The sequence below is a fragment of the Panthera uncia genome, chromosome C2 (assembly GCF_023721935.1).
Source record: "Panthera uncia isolate 11264 chromosome C2, Puncia_PCG_1.0, whole genome shotgun sequence".
Taxonomy (NCBI): Eukaryota; Metazoa; Chordata; class Mammalia; order Carnivora; family Felidae; genus Panthera; species Panthera uncia.
This window is the reverse complement of record NC_064810.1, coordinates 48,162,162-48,177,337: the sequence shown is the minus strand read 5'-3', so window position 1 is coordinate 48,177,337 and position 15,176 is coordinate 48,162,162. Positions and strand designations below refer to the sequence as shown.

Genomic DNA, 15,176 nt, shown 5'->3' with positions numbered 1-15,176 from the left:
AAGGTTGTTTATTGGATTTCTTGTTTCTTAATGTAGGCTTTTATTATTACAGATTTCCCTCTTAGACCTGTTTTTGCAGCATTCACTAAGTTTTGATATATTTAAATTTTTAAATTTAAATGCTTAAATTTTTAATAGCTTCAAGATATTTTTTGGTCTCCTTTTTGATATTATTTTTTAATATTTATTTATTTTTGAGAGAAACAGAGAAAGTGAGTAAGGGAGGGGCAGAGAAATAGGGAGACAGAATCCCAAGGAGACTCCATGCTGTCAGTGCAGAGCCTGACTCAGGGCTCGAACTTATGAACTGTAAGGTCATGACCTGATCTCAAACCAAGAGTTGGACACTTAACTAACCTAGCCACCCAGGCGTGCCTCAATTTCTTCTTTGACAAATTGTTTGTTCAGGAATTTATTAGTTAATCTCCATGTATTTGTGAATATTCTAGCTTTTTCCTCCTGTTTTGGTTTTTATTTTAATACTATTGTGGTTAAAGATACTTAGTATGACTTAAATTTTCTTAAATTTGCTACAACTGTTTTTGTGGCCTTCCATATGATTTATAGTTATCATATGATTATGAATGTTCTGTGTGCACTTGAGAATTGTGTATTCTGGTGCTATTGGATGGCATGTTCTATAAATGCATATTAGGTCAATTTAGTTTAATGTATGCTTTTAGTACAGTGTTTTCTTTTTGATTGTTTGGTCTGGATGATTTATCCATTGCTGAAAGTGGGGTATTGAAATCCTTTATTATTATTAAGTTTTCGTTAATGGTGATGTTGGGCTTGTCCTTCCAAAACTTGTTTTTCACACACCTTATATTTTATATATTTAACCTAGTATCCTATATTTTAAATTATTCATTCTATAGGTAAAATTTGTTATCACACTCCAAACTTTATTTTATACCTAACTGTTGATATATGAACCATGCTTGGAACATATTAACAAGTCCTTTGGGTTATTATTATTATTTTTAAAGTTAATTATTTTGAGACAGCACACATGCATGTGTGTGAGTGGGAGAGGGCAGAAAGAGAGGGAGAGAGAGGATCCCAAGCAGGCTCTGTGCTGTCATTGTGGAGCTCAGTCCCACAAACTGTGAGATCATGACCTGAGCTGACGTTGAGTTAGTTGCTTAACTGACTGAGCCACCCAGGCTCCTCTGGGTTATTATGTAAAAAAAAAAAAAAAAAAAAAAAAAAAAAATTGATAAATTTTTTGATAAAAAGAAATTTTTTTTTTTTACATTTATTTATTTTTGAGAGACAGAGAGCACAAGTTGGTGAGGGGCAGACAGAGAATGAGACAGAATCTGAAGCAGGCTTCCAGCTCTGAGCTGTTAGCACAGAGTCCGACGTGGGGCTCGAACTTACAAATTGTGAGATCATGACCTGAGTCGAAGACAGATGCTTACCTGAGTCACCCATGTGCCCCGGGTTATTATTTTTTGATTATGTATAGATGCACTTATCATGTACTTCTGTCCATGGAATTTTTACTTTTTAAACTTTGATGTATTTAAATACTCTTATTATTCTTTTGTTCATTTTGCATGTGCCCATTTCTGTGGTATCCATGTGTTTTCCCCCCCAAAGAAATAGGGAGAATTTATAGTAGAGTAGGGATGAGAACTTACTTCTCAAATATTATTTCAATATTCTTTCTTTTGTTCAGATCATATACTCTGCTATATGGGACTGTATTTTTAACCAACTGGATTTTTATCTTGTATATATATATCAATTGACTTCTTAATTCATTTAGACATAGAAGAATTGAGTGTAATATTACTTTCTTTTGCAGGGATTCACAACCAAGTAAGACTGTAGATAATAATTATGCAAAGCAAGCCTCACACACTAAAGAAAAGCAAAGAGATGATGATGGCATTTCTCTTGTAATGTCTGATGCTCAAGCTAAAGGTTTGTGAACACTAGAAAATTTTTGTCATTTGAATTTTTGTCTTTTGCATTTATAATAATTTTTTTTTAATTTTTTTTTCAACGTTTTTTTATTTATTTTTGGGACAGAGAGAGACAGAGCATGAACGGGGGAGGGGCAGAGAGAGAGGGAGACACAGAATCGGAAACAGGCTCCAGGCTCCGAGCCATCAGCCCAGAGCCTGACGCGGGGCTCGAACTCACGGACCGCGAGATCGTGACCTGGCTGAAGTCGGACGCTCAACCGACTGCGCCACCCAGGCGCCCAACATTTATAATAATTTTTAAGTTATAGTTAACTTTATTTAATCTTACATTTAAAGGATCTGTGAAAGTAAAGGGAGATTATTTAGCAACACAAAGGAAATTGCGAAGTTTACTATTTGTACACTATAGTATTCATTTCTTGATTTATTTACTGAATCTATAAGTTACATTTGACTATCATTTCTTTTTTGTTATTGGGGCTGGGCATACAGCTATACAATTATAATGCTAGTTTAGCTATTTGTAAGTATTATTTCCATGGATATGTCTGGTAATAATTGATATTACTGCTAATTTGATTATTATTCTTAGCTTCCCACTGTCTATCCTCCTATGGCATACATTCTTTATTCATTAGAATTTCTCTTAACTGTAGGATGATGCCTTTACAAGCCACTATTAGCAAATTTAAAAGTAAATACATCACAGACTTCTGAACATTCTTTTTAGGCCTCCTTGCATGTGTAGGGTTAATTAATTGATTTTTCTCCTTTTTGTCTTTCTTTTAAGATTTTAAAATAATTTACAAAATTTTGCACCAAAACACTTAACTACATTAGTCACATCTTGTGGAACACATATCTTCAGGGATCTCTTGGATTACTGATTGCTTTTTTTTTTTTTTTTTAAGTTTATTTATTTTGAGAGAGAGAGAAAGAGGGAGAAAGTGAAGGATGAGCAGAGAGAGAGGAGATAGAATCCCAAGCAGCCTCCACACTGCCAGTGTGGAGCCTGATGCCGGGCTCAAACTCACAAACCATGAGATCATGACCTCAGACAAAACCAAGAGTCAGATGTTTAATTGACTGAGCCACCCAGGCCCCCACGATCACTTAAAACTGGTTGAGATCTTTGTTTTCTGAATGATTTCAGAAACTATTCATGAGAAAAAATGCCTCTGCAATGGCACTATGCAATAATTCTTTGCACATTATTTGAAACACAGCTATTTACAATTTTTAGTAGTTTTTTTCATACAGGAGGAAAACTTAAAAAGAAACTAGACTAATAACCAGCTTCAACTCATATGAGGGCAATCTGGAGAAAGCATTTTAACTGTGTAGACATAATCTTTCTTTTTTTTTTTTCTTTTTTTCTTTTTTCTTTTTTAACGTTTATTTATTTTTGAGACAGAGAGAGACAGAGCGTGAACAGGGGAGGGGCAGAGAGAGAGGGAGACACAGAATCGGAAACAGGCTCCAGGCTCTGAGCTGTCAACACAAAGCCCGACGAGGGGCTCGAACTCACCGACCGGTGAGATCATGAGCTGAGCTGAAGTCGGACGCTTAACTGACCAAGCCACCCAGGCGCCCCTAGACATAATCTTTCAATTAGCTACTAAGCACTAGCTGCATAAAATGAAAGACATTTATTTTCTTATGGATTGTACTTTTCCCAGAAATAATTCTCATTAATTACCAAATAAAAAGTATTTGTATAAGTTGGCTCAGTTCACATACTATTAAGGTACTGTTAAACCCTCACATTCCACCGATTTCCTAGATAGAGTAGAAATAGTTAAATAAAAAGCTTTCTGATTTACGTCCTTTAGTAATTCTCCAAAGTCACAGTGAAAAAATGCATAATAAAAGAAACACTTCATAGTTTCTTAGTACCTACTCTGGAGGTTCTTTTCAGAGATAAAGTGTTGTTAAGAAAAGTGACTATTGAAACTATTGAAACTCATCATGTTTCCATACTACAGATAATTGTGTCCAGTACCAGTTTTTTAATATAAGCCCATAACTTAATGGGAATTCTGAATTAAACTCCAGGTGTGCCCTTCTTTTGTGGTATATTAAGTTTGTCTTGTGGAATTAGCTTTTATGAAAATAATGTATTGGGGAAAAATATATTTTAAAGGTTTTATTTATTTTTAAATGTTTATTTTTGAGAGAGAGAGCGCATGCGTGCACAAGTGAGGGAAGGACATAGAGAGAGGGACAGAGGATCTGAAGCTGGCTCTGCACTGACAACAGTGAGCCTGATGCAGGGCTCAAACTCAAGAACCATGAAGTCATGATCTGAGCTGAAGTACTGTGCTCAACTGACTGAGTCACCCATGTGCCCCTTAAAGGTTTTATTTTGAAGTAACTCTGTACCCAACATGGGGTTCAAACTCACAACCCTGAGATCAGTTGTATGCTTTACCAGCTGAGCCAGTGAGGCACCCCTATATTGGAAATATTTAATATTTTGTTTACAGGAATTTGTCACTTTTATGTACTAGCAAGTTAAATTGTATATGTTATGTAGGCAGAATCCCATTTTTACAATGGCAAGCTCTATCTAATACGTTTATTCTTGTTTCCCATGGTATAGTCTTATGAATAGTAAATAAACTGAAAGAGGAAAACTCTTATATAGTAGGGTTTTTCTCAAGCCCCTTTTATTTTCTCAATCTTTTTGCTGTAGTATTTATCTTTAGAAATTGTAATTTGATGCATTTATATGTAGAAATTATATTTGACTACCTTTACAAAATTACAAAAAAATATTGTGCTTTTCAAAATATTGTGTTGATTATTTAGGAGGAGATTTTAATTTTTGGGAGAGTGAAGAATGTTTTTTCTGGCAATTGGAAGACTCTTCTTTTTATTCTTGTTTTTAAGTAGGCTCTGCTCCCAGCATGGAGCCCAATGCAGGGTTTGAACTCATGACCCTGAGATCAAGACCTGAGCTAATATGAAGTGTCAGATGCTTAGCTGACCCAGCCACCCAGGTGCCCTGCAAATTGGAAAACTGTTGATCATCTCGGAGTTTTGCCTCAATCATGCCCCACTGCCTACCTTTTAAGCAATGACAGATATAATGAATGTTAGCTATTAGGTTTCTGTGAAGCTAGAATAAGCAAGAATAGTCTGAAGAGAAGGTGGGTAGTATTGAAGAACTTTGAGTGAATGGAGAGGTCAGGCCCAGTGTTACATAAATTATCAGTTAGGAGTTCAAGGAAGCTGCTTTGTGATTTTGTTTACATAAACTTTGGGTTGGTACTTATATAGATTCGGAAAGAAATATAGTTCAGGATAATCTTCAGTTGGTTAGGTAGAACTTTTTGGAAGGTATTTTTGTATACTGCGTATATTTGCTAACTGAAATACTAAACATTTTTAGTAATAATTGACATGGGTTTTAAATAATGCTTTGTTGATTTAAAAAAATGGAGCATTTAGTAGACTTATTGGACACTTAAAGCGAGATCTTGAGTTTTAAAAAGAAGAAACAAACAAATTGATAGTGACTAATACTCTTTGTAATTATTGTTCTTTTTCACTTACAAAGTACATACATGTATGTAACACTTAAATTTTAAAAAGACAACTAATTTCTAAAGTCACAATGAATTATCAAAACATTTTAAGATTGGAATTTTCCAAATTTTATTAACACCCCTCCCCCCCACCATTCTTTTTGTATTACAGTCAAATGTAATTATAGCAAGAACAAAACAAAACATGTTTTGATTGCTTTGCTTTGGTTACTAAAGAATACTCCCTTTTTATGTTTTCCTCATTCATTATCGTACAATGAACATTTATTTTGTCGATGCAGTTTAAAATAGGGTATTTCTTTATATTCATGTCCAAGGGAACTTCGTTTTAAATTAGTTTTAAAAGTTGTGTAGCAATTTTGATGATGCTTATTTGAGCTCTTCTAAAAGGGATTCTTTCTGTACTTTTTGGCCATATTTATGTCTGTTTTGTTTTTTAAGACCTCAGTAGTGGAAGTAGAGGTTGTGATCATCTTGAAGAGGGGAGCAAAAATAAGGATGATACATTTTCTGATTCAAAAATGGAACCCACTCTGACTTCCAGGAAGAGAAAGAAAAGGCTTAGAAGTAATTTACCTGATTCTCATAATTCTACTTCTTTGCATGAGTCAGCAGAACAGATAGTAAGTATAGGTATTTAGATATCATGTGAAATAATTTATGCTATGATAAAAATGAATTGACTATGAATTAAATATTGTTCTTACAGCTTTCTGCTTTTGTCATCAGATTTCTTTCTTTTTTTTGGCAATTTTTTAATTCTTTGATTTTTAAAAAATAATTTAAATGAAACTTTTTTTCAGTAATATAGTTATTAGAGCAAATTTAAAATATGAACAAGTAAAAAAAATAAATATGTTCCTTCTTTGATACCACTCCTTACTTAGTAGTTTGGTATTTATCCATCAGACTTGTTTTATTTTCTCTTATTTTAACAAAAACTATTAATACTCTATCCATACTGTCCAGTCAATTGCTTTTTCATATGCTTTGTAAAAGTACTACCAGATTTCTTTTATCAGTAGTAATTTACTTGCCAACTTCTTGAAGCCTTTCTCTGCCTAGAGTTTAGGGAGTTTGTTGCATATAAAGAATTATGATACTTCATGCACACATTACCTATTTTCAAAACTTAGTATACAGTTAATAAAAGTATAAGAAGATAATTTTTTTAGTCCTTTGATTCACAAGGCCTTTCAGGACTTTTCAGGACCTTTGAGTTATAAACATGATTTAGATTTAAATGGTAATAGCAGTGTGACGGCAGTGATTGATGAATAGTTTTTCATATTGTTTTCCTAAGTTTTAATTTTTTGCTTTTGTTAATGAAATCACATGATGTCATATGGCCTCATTACTTTTGCAAAATAAAATTGTAAAAGAAAAGTTCCTCTTATTCTAAGTTGACTTAGTTTGTGGGAGACCATCTAAACCACTTGTAAATACGTATGGGAATTTCCATATCCTGGCCTTTAAAAAAAAATGTTTGAGTATTTGATTGGACAGACCAACTCTCTATCTTTTTACTTGGGAAAAGTACTTTTTACTCCCTGGCAAGAGTAATATAGTATAATTGTGTAGTTTTCTGTCCCTGTATAATGTTTTTACATTTATATTCTTCTTTAGGAATTCAAACTTTAAAAAATTCTTTAGCCAAATTTGAAAAGTACTAATTTTTTGTGTGCATTTATTTCTGTTCAGATAAAACAAGAAAATGACTCTACAGTATCTGCCGAGTTTAAAAAGTCAAGTGAAAACTATCATCAAGACTCAAAAGTGCTTGAAGAAATTACACCTGAACCTATAGAAAGTGATTTTGCTAAACTATCCTCACTTGATAGTCAGGAGTTGGCTTTGAGTGCTGCTCCCAAAAGTACCTCTGACTCTTCAGCCACTGAAACTTTTGAGAGCTCTAGTTCCACTGATTCCATGGGGAATTCTACCCTGGTTGAGAAGAATGAGAGTGAGTTGAATGTAATAGAAAAGCCTGCTTTAAGTGAACACAGTGAAGGGAACCAGTCTTTGGTATCCGTTGAACCAAGTAAGTAACAGTAGGATTCTAATATCTTTTAATTTTCTCTGCTTTAGTTAGTTGTTCTGTTTCTCCTCTCAAACAAATTTTTCCGAGGCAATAAGCTGTTTGTAACATCACTGTGGAATATATTAACTTGAGGAAAAAAAAAGACCTGGAGTTTTGGGACTTTGTTGTAGTATTAATTTAGGTAAACAGTGGATTACTTGAAGGCAGGAGTATTTTTTTTTTTTTTTTTTTTTTTACAATTGTGAACTGTCATTCATCTTCTCAGTAGTTTTTATTTTTTATTTTATTTTTTTAAGTTTATTTATTTTATTTTGATAGAGCAAATGTGCATGCACACGTGCTTGAGATAGAATGAACTTGAGATAGAATGAACAAGCAGGGGATGGAGAGAGAGAGGGAGAGAGAGAATCCTAAGCAGGCTTGGCACTGTGCGTTCAGATCTCAAGTGTGGTTCAGATCTCAAGTGTGCATGAGAGCATGAACTGAAGCAGAATCAAGAGTCAGGTGCTTAACTGACTGAGCCACCCAGGGGCCCCAGCTCAGTAGTTTTTAAAAGGATTCTGGAAGGACCATTATTATTGACATTTTGGTTGATGAAGCTGAAGTGCAGAATTTGAGTGCTATATAATTATGGTCATTAATTTGGATTTATTTGCAAGTGTTTGGTACACTCACATGGTTCAAAAAAAGGTTTTAAAGGATATACAGTGAATAGTCTCCCACATCTTCTCTTAGCCATCCATTGCTTCCTTCTGGAAGAAACTGAATGTAACCGGAGTTACAGTACAATTTAGAGTGGTGGCATAATAGATTTTTATTATTCTAACTAGAACTTGTTCCTAAGTTCTCCTCATGTCTTTATCCATTTTTAAATGTCTTGATCCTCTAGAAGGTGAGGTTGTAGGTAACTGCTAAATAATAGCAGTGATATGGAATATTGCATTTAACTAGTATAAATCAGATAATGAATGGTAGTCCAGTTTCTAAGTTGAACAAAGTTAGATGATTAAATTTTAATGGTATTATGAAGGGATATGTTGCTTCAATTGGAAAGTTTTCTGTTTGATGTGTGATTATTGTGATACATTTAAAGGATGATTTTTCCTTTTTAGTTGTTGTTTCCAGTGATGAAGAAGGACCTGTTGAACATAAAAGTTCAGAAATTCTTAAGTTACAACCTAAGCAAGACCATGTCATCACTAATGACAATGAGAGTACTTCTGAAGCAGCATTGTCAGAACCATTGATGACATGTGAATCTGTACAGGTAATTTATTTCTGCTTTCTCATAGATTAACAGTGAAATATACACTATTGGCTAACGATTGTTTCTTTCATCAAGCAGAATATTATTGTAAAAATTACAAATTTTCTTAGTTTGAATTTTGAGATAATTTTCATATTAGTTTGAAGGAAATGTGTAGTTCTTATTTTGAAGTGAAGGAATTATTTTTTTTTTCATTTATATTTTTTCAGTCTAAATATTCTATGACTTGAATACTTTTTTTTTTCTTAAAGATTCTAATTGGACAGTTAACCACTTTATCATAATTTCTTAGAATTAAACAGTTGCAAATATTAGTCTGTCTGGTCTTCCAGTACTGAGATTACTTTTTTCCTCACATGCTCTTAAAGCAGCATGATATAGAGGAATGAACATGGCTTATGGAGATTACAGACCTGGGTTCAAATCTTGACTCTGTCATTTGGGCAAGTCACTTAACTTCTTTAAGCCTGAGTTTCCTCATATGTTCCATGAGGATAATAAGATTATTTTAAGTGAAGTAACATATGAAAGCATTTAGAAGAGTGTCACAAACCTATCAATGTGGTAAGTCCTTTGTCTTTTCCTTCTTACAGAAAATAATAAATGGGAAATGTCTTGTTGGTTTAATGTCAGCGAGTTGTGTTTTGACATAGTACTACAAGAGTGTAGCTGTAAAATGAGGTTCAAATCATTTGTTTTCAGTATTCATTCTTATTATCAGCCTCTAATTATCCTATTTTAAAGAAATGATTATCAATGCAGATAATTTGATTATGATAATCATAACCATTAATCATAATCGTATTGATTATGGTAAACTTCTGTTGGTTTGTTTTTTAATAATGTCTGAGGCTATTATCCTCTAAGGTGTGATGAAGAATTGGGTCAGTTCTATAAAAAGTCTGGTGGTCTGATTATTGTTTCACTGCTGTTTCTATTGCATTTGGTACTCTATACAGAAAGCACCTTAGCAGCTATGTTTGGAAGTTTTGTTAAAATGTAGCCATTTTTGCTTGATTGGGCAAGTAGCCTACTTAATGGTTTAGTTGTATTTGTAATGAAAACCGTGTCATTATTGATAAGGAGTTCAAATTTCTAAATGAATTATAGTTTCCTTGGCAGTATATACCTTGATAATACAGTGTGAAATGATCATATTATAAGAAAGTAACTTTTTTTGTAGAACTGACTGAATATGATCGCAACTAGGCAATAAATAATGTGAAGACCTACTAAGATCTATAGGGCAGCATACCTTAATATCTCCACACCTTCCTTTGTTTTCAGTTTTAAATGAAGTTATGAGAAACATGGGTTGGCCATTTTTAGGAGGTAGTTAGTCTTTGCAAAATTTGAGGCCCCAATGAGAAATTCTTTTTATCCCATCTTCTCATTTTATCACTTAAAACACACACATGCTTACAAACAGTTAGCTGTCTGACTGATTAGAATCACCTGTAGTTGATTTGGTACCTGTTCTTTAAGGAATAAGAATAGTAGAGTAAGCAATAAAAGATGAGAATGACAAAGATTTTTTTATTAAGCAGATAAATTCATTTGTGAGCTGAGTGAAGAATAATGAGTACTACATGTGTTTCAGAGTAAGAATAATCGCATTTCCTAGAGGTAGGAGGAGAGTGAATACACATGCATAATTGCTCTGGTGGTAATTTATTTAGTTGTTAGTGATGTTAGGGTTAAAGAGGAATAATGTATCAAGGGTAGGGAAATGTGGAGTTCAAAAAGTCATTTGAAAGCAGTTTAAAATTCAAAAGAGATTGTGGGAAACAGCTGCTGCTGATACTTCCTGGTAGTCTATTCTAATTTAAAAGTACAGTTATGTAGTTGTTTGGAAGCACTATGAATTTTGAAGTTTTAGGCAACTGGTTGGCTATTTTCAGACATGGAAAGAGTAAAAAGCATATAGATTTGATATAACAGATGGTTCTTAGGTACTTCATCCCTTGAAGTGCATTACCTAAGAGCATCATCTTGGTTTATGAAGCAATTGTATATGGTTGAAATAACCCTTGACCTGGAGATAGAAACCTGGGTTTGTTTCATCCTGACTTCATCACCTTGGACAAGTAACTTAACCAATCCACACATCTATTAGTTTTACTTATGAAATGGAAAAAAAACAAAAACAAAAAAACAAAACACCCAGACTACCTCATGGGGTGGTTATGGCGATTAAAAGAGATAATATTTAGGAACTTATTTTAAACTAAAATACTATGTAAATCTTAATTTATTTCTGTTGAGCTAAAAATGAATAAAGCCTATTAGGGAATACTGAATTTACAATCATGGCTTTAATATAAAGGAAGATATATTTCTGGAGTTTAGGCCTATGGAGTTAATTTAAGATTCAACTATTAAGAGTAATAGTCTCAAAGTAAATCATATACTTTTTAAGAAAAAAAAATCTAGATAAGTATTTTTTCACAGTAAGAACAGTACAAAATCCTTCATAAACGCATTAATAATTTAAAGAAGTATTTCACTTTGAAAATCATTGTCACATTTGTATAATACTTAGGGTTATATGCATTTTATAATTTATTCCTTGTTAGGCTTCATCTGAATTATGTCCATATAATCCTGTCATGGAAAACATTTCCTGTATTTTACCTAGTAATGACATGGATCTACAACTGGATTTTATATTTACTTCTGTTTATATTGGTAAAATAAAAGGAGCTTCTAAAGGTTGCGTTACAGTAAGTATATTTAATATGTTTTTGTTTTAGATTTTGGACAAAGCATTTACATATTATCTTTTTTTTTTTTTTTACTACAAATGAAAATAGAATTGAGTTTAATTTTATATGGGACATTTTGAATATATATTATACCTACTTTGATACATGTCTTTAATTGGGGGAAATCCTAAAATCATGAGAGAATATCTTAAAATTACATCTTTGATCTGACTATTCTAATGAAGATCATGTATGAAAATCATACATAGTACTGATATTCCTTGGGTTCCTAAACTTACTTGGTGGTAAAGTAAATTTTTATTCAGGGTATAGTTGAGAGCAAAAAGAAATCTTATTTTGCTGGCTTAAATTGTAAACTGAGTTCATCAAATTCCTAAATTTATTTAAAGGTCTCCAGGAATAGTTCCTATTCCATTTTTTTTCAGTGTTCTGTCTCACATATTATATTATGAAAACTATACTGGATTTTACTCTGTTCTCTATATTTTCTATTTCTGCCTATTAAAATTCTAACTATCTTTTAAGGTTTATCTGAAATACTTCCTCTTCCAGGAAATCTTTCCTGATTTCTCTTTTCTAACCAGAAATAACTTCTTCCTTTACTATGTACTTATAACACTTTGTACATCTGTTGTAAGATTTATTCTTTGTGTTCATAATTGTTTTTACATTTTTGCCTAAACCTCTCAGTTTTAGCCTTTAAACATCTTGTGGTGAAGAGCCATACTTTTATTCGCTTTTACATCTTCCATAAATGGTTCACACCTAAATAGGCACTTAAAACGTTGGTTGAATTGTATTGACCATGTCAGATTATAACTGAGGTATTCTCCCAAAAGTTTTATTAATATTTACTGTGTTAGGGATAGGGAAGGGAATATTAAAATGGTAAGACATGGTCTGTGTTTTCATGGAACTTGTAGTCTAATGGAAGAGACAGACACATAAATAGATATTTTGTACAATGGAAATATGGACAAGAAGGGTGCATATGGGAATATCTGTCTGGAAGAATCAGAGAAGACTTCACAGAGAAGACAGCATACGATTTAAGACGTAAAGTATATGTTTACTTGGTGACCATGCAGGAGGAAGACCTAATTTCATGTATAAATATAGCAAATTCTGCGTTCTACAAACAGTAGTAACTTGTGATATAGTTAAAATTTATTTGTATGAAAACACAAGAATAGTTTGTTTAAAATTAATATTCCCTAAACAGTAGTTTTAAGATATTAATGATTTTGGCATGCCTGGGGTGATATTACAATTTTTTTCTGTTAAGGAATTTCATGCACTTTTTACAATCTTCACTCCCCTTATCCCCATTTTACTTTTTTATTTTAAATTCAGTTTAATCACTTTTTTTCTGCTGGCTTCTTTGTGATGGTAAAAAATTAGATAATATAAATATATGACAACAATTGATTAGTCAGGGGAGGAAAATCCAACATAAATATTCAGCAGTGGATTGTCATTAGTTAATATATTAATTGTATATTACAGTTAGGTGGGCTTGTTATGGGCAAAAAAGAAGACCAAACAGAAAAGCAATTGAGGGGTGCCTGGGTGGCTCAGTTGGTTAAGTGTCTGACTTCGGCTCAGGTCATGATCTTGCAGTTGTGAGTTTGAGCCCCACGTCAGGCTCTGTGCTGACAGCTCGGAGCCTGGAGCCTGCTTTGGAATCTGTGACTCCCTCTCTCTCTGCCCCTCCCCTGCTCACGCTCTGTCTCTCTTTGTCTCAAAAAATACATAAGTGTTAAAACAAATTTTTTTAAGAGAACAATTGAATAAAGAAACAGTTTAAAGAATACCTACAATCTTGCTTGCCCAGAGACAATTGCCAGTAACTCTACAGTGTATATATCATTCTGTATTCTTCGTTAGATACATATATATGTTTAAATCAAAAGCATGTGACATATATACTGTTTCGTAACTTGCCATTATTATATGAAGTTAGTTCATGTACCTATTTGGGGGTATTTGTGTTGTCCTTAATTCCTGACTGTTGGGACATTTTGGTTGTCCCAGTATTTGTTATTGGTAGTAGGGGAGTGCAAATACTCAATAAATGTGATAAAGTAGGTTTTAAAAATGTGTTTCATGTTTGTTGGAACATTTGTTATAATTGAAATGAAAACTTAAATGTTTAAAGGAAAATAATTTAGTAAAATAAAGCAAATATATGCAGGTATAATATATGTATATGAAGAAATACTGAGAAGAATTCTACAAAAATTAAAACAGTTATGTTACTAAGGAGAGAGCATAAGCAATTTTAGAAATTAAAAATAATGCATAACATGCAAAAGGGAAAAAGGGAAAAGTCTTAAAACTTTCAAGGATTCTGGCACTTGGGTGGCTCAGTTGGTTAAGTGTCTGATTTTGGCTCATGTCATAATCTCATGGTTCATGAGTTCACACCCCTGATTTGCACTGTCAATGCAGAGCCTGCCTGGGATTCTCTCTCTCTATCTCTCTCCCTCTTTCTGCACCTCACGCACTCGCATGGGTGAACTCGCTCTCTTTCTCAAAATAAATAAATAAATAAAAAAACTTTCAAGGATTCAAAAGACGTATTTATTTTTATTATTTTTTTATGTGTATTTACTTTTGAGAGTTGGGCAGAGAGGGAGGGGGATAGAGAGAGATAGGGACACAGGATCTGAAGCAGCTCTGCGCTGATAGCACAGAGCCCCACGTAGGACTCGAACTCACAAATTGTGACATCATGCCCTGAGCTGTAGTCAGACGCTTCACTGATTGAGCCATCCAGGCACCCCTCAAAAGACTTTTTTTTTAAATTTATTTATTTTTTTTATTTTTTTATTTTTTAATATATGAAATTTACTGTCAAATTGGTTTCCATACAACACCCAGTGCTCATCCCAAAAGGTGCCCTCCTCAATACCCATCACCCACCCTGCCCTCCCTCCCACCCTGCCCTCCCTCCCACCCCCCATCAACCCTCAGTTTGTTCTCAGTTTTTAACAGTCTCTTATGCTTTGGCTCTCTCCCCCTCTAACCCCTTTTTTTTTTTTTTTTTTTTTTTCCCTTCCCCTCCCCCATGGGTTTCTGTTATGTTTCTCAGGATCCACATAAGAGTGAAACCATGTGGTATCTGTCTTTCTCTGTATGGCTTATTTCACTTAGCATCACACTCTCCAGTTCCATCCATGTTGCTACAAAAGGCCATATTTCATTTTTTCTCATTGCCACGTAGTATTCCATTGTGTATATAAACCACAATTTCTTTATCCATTCATCAGTTGATGGACATTTAGGCTCTTTCCATAATTTGGCTATTGTTGAGAGTGCCGCTATAAACATTGGGGTACAGGTGCCCCTATGCATCAGTACTCCTGTATCCCTTGGATAAATTCCTAGCAGTGCTATTGCTGGGTCATAGGGTAGGTCTATTTTTAATTTTCTGAGGAACCTCCACACTGCTTTCCAGAGCGGCTGCACCAATTTGCATTCCCACCAACAGTGCAAGAGGGTTCCTGTTTCTCCACATCCTCTCCAGCATCTATAGTCTCCTGATTTCTTCATTTTGGCCACTCTGACTGGCGTGAGGTGGTATCTGAGTGTGGTTTTGATTTGTATTTCCCTGATGAGGAGCGACGTTGAACATCTTTTCATGTGCCTGTT

At 33.7% G+C, this 15,176-nt stretch overlaps 1 protein-coding gene across 8 annotated transcripts in view; it reads left to right on the top strand.

The window, feature by feature from the left end:
* The window catches only part of SENP7 (SUMO specific peptidase 7), a 155,891-nt gene that overhangs the window by 99,509 nt on the left and 41,206 nt on the right, over positions 1–15,176 (top strand). For 7 of the 8 annotated variants that reach the window (XM_049628093.1, XM_049628097.1, XM_049628096.1 and 4 more), the window contains 5 exons: positions 1,814–1,932; positions 5,930–6,111; positions 7,190–7,529; positions 8,642–8,796; positions 11,373–11,519. In XM_049628093.1, the coding sequence (XP_049484050.1) occupies positions 1,814–1,932; positions 5,930–6,111; positions 7,190–7,529; positions 8,642–8,796; positions 11,373–11,519 (943 nt within the window). Of the gene's footprint in view, positions 1–1,813; positions 1,972–2,211; positions 5,636–5,929; positions 6,112–7,189; positions 7,530–8,641; positions 8,797–11,372; positions 11,520–15,176 lie in introns of those variants that run through there. The other variant, XM_049628098.1, reaches the window with a different exon arrangement.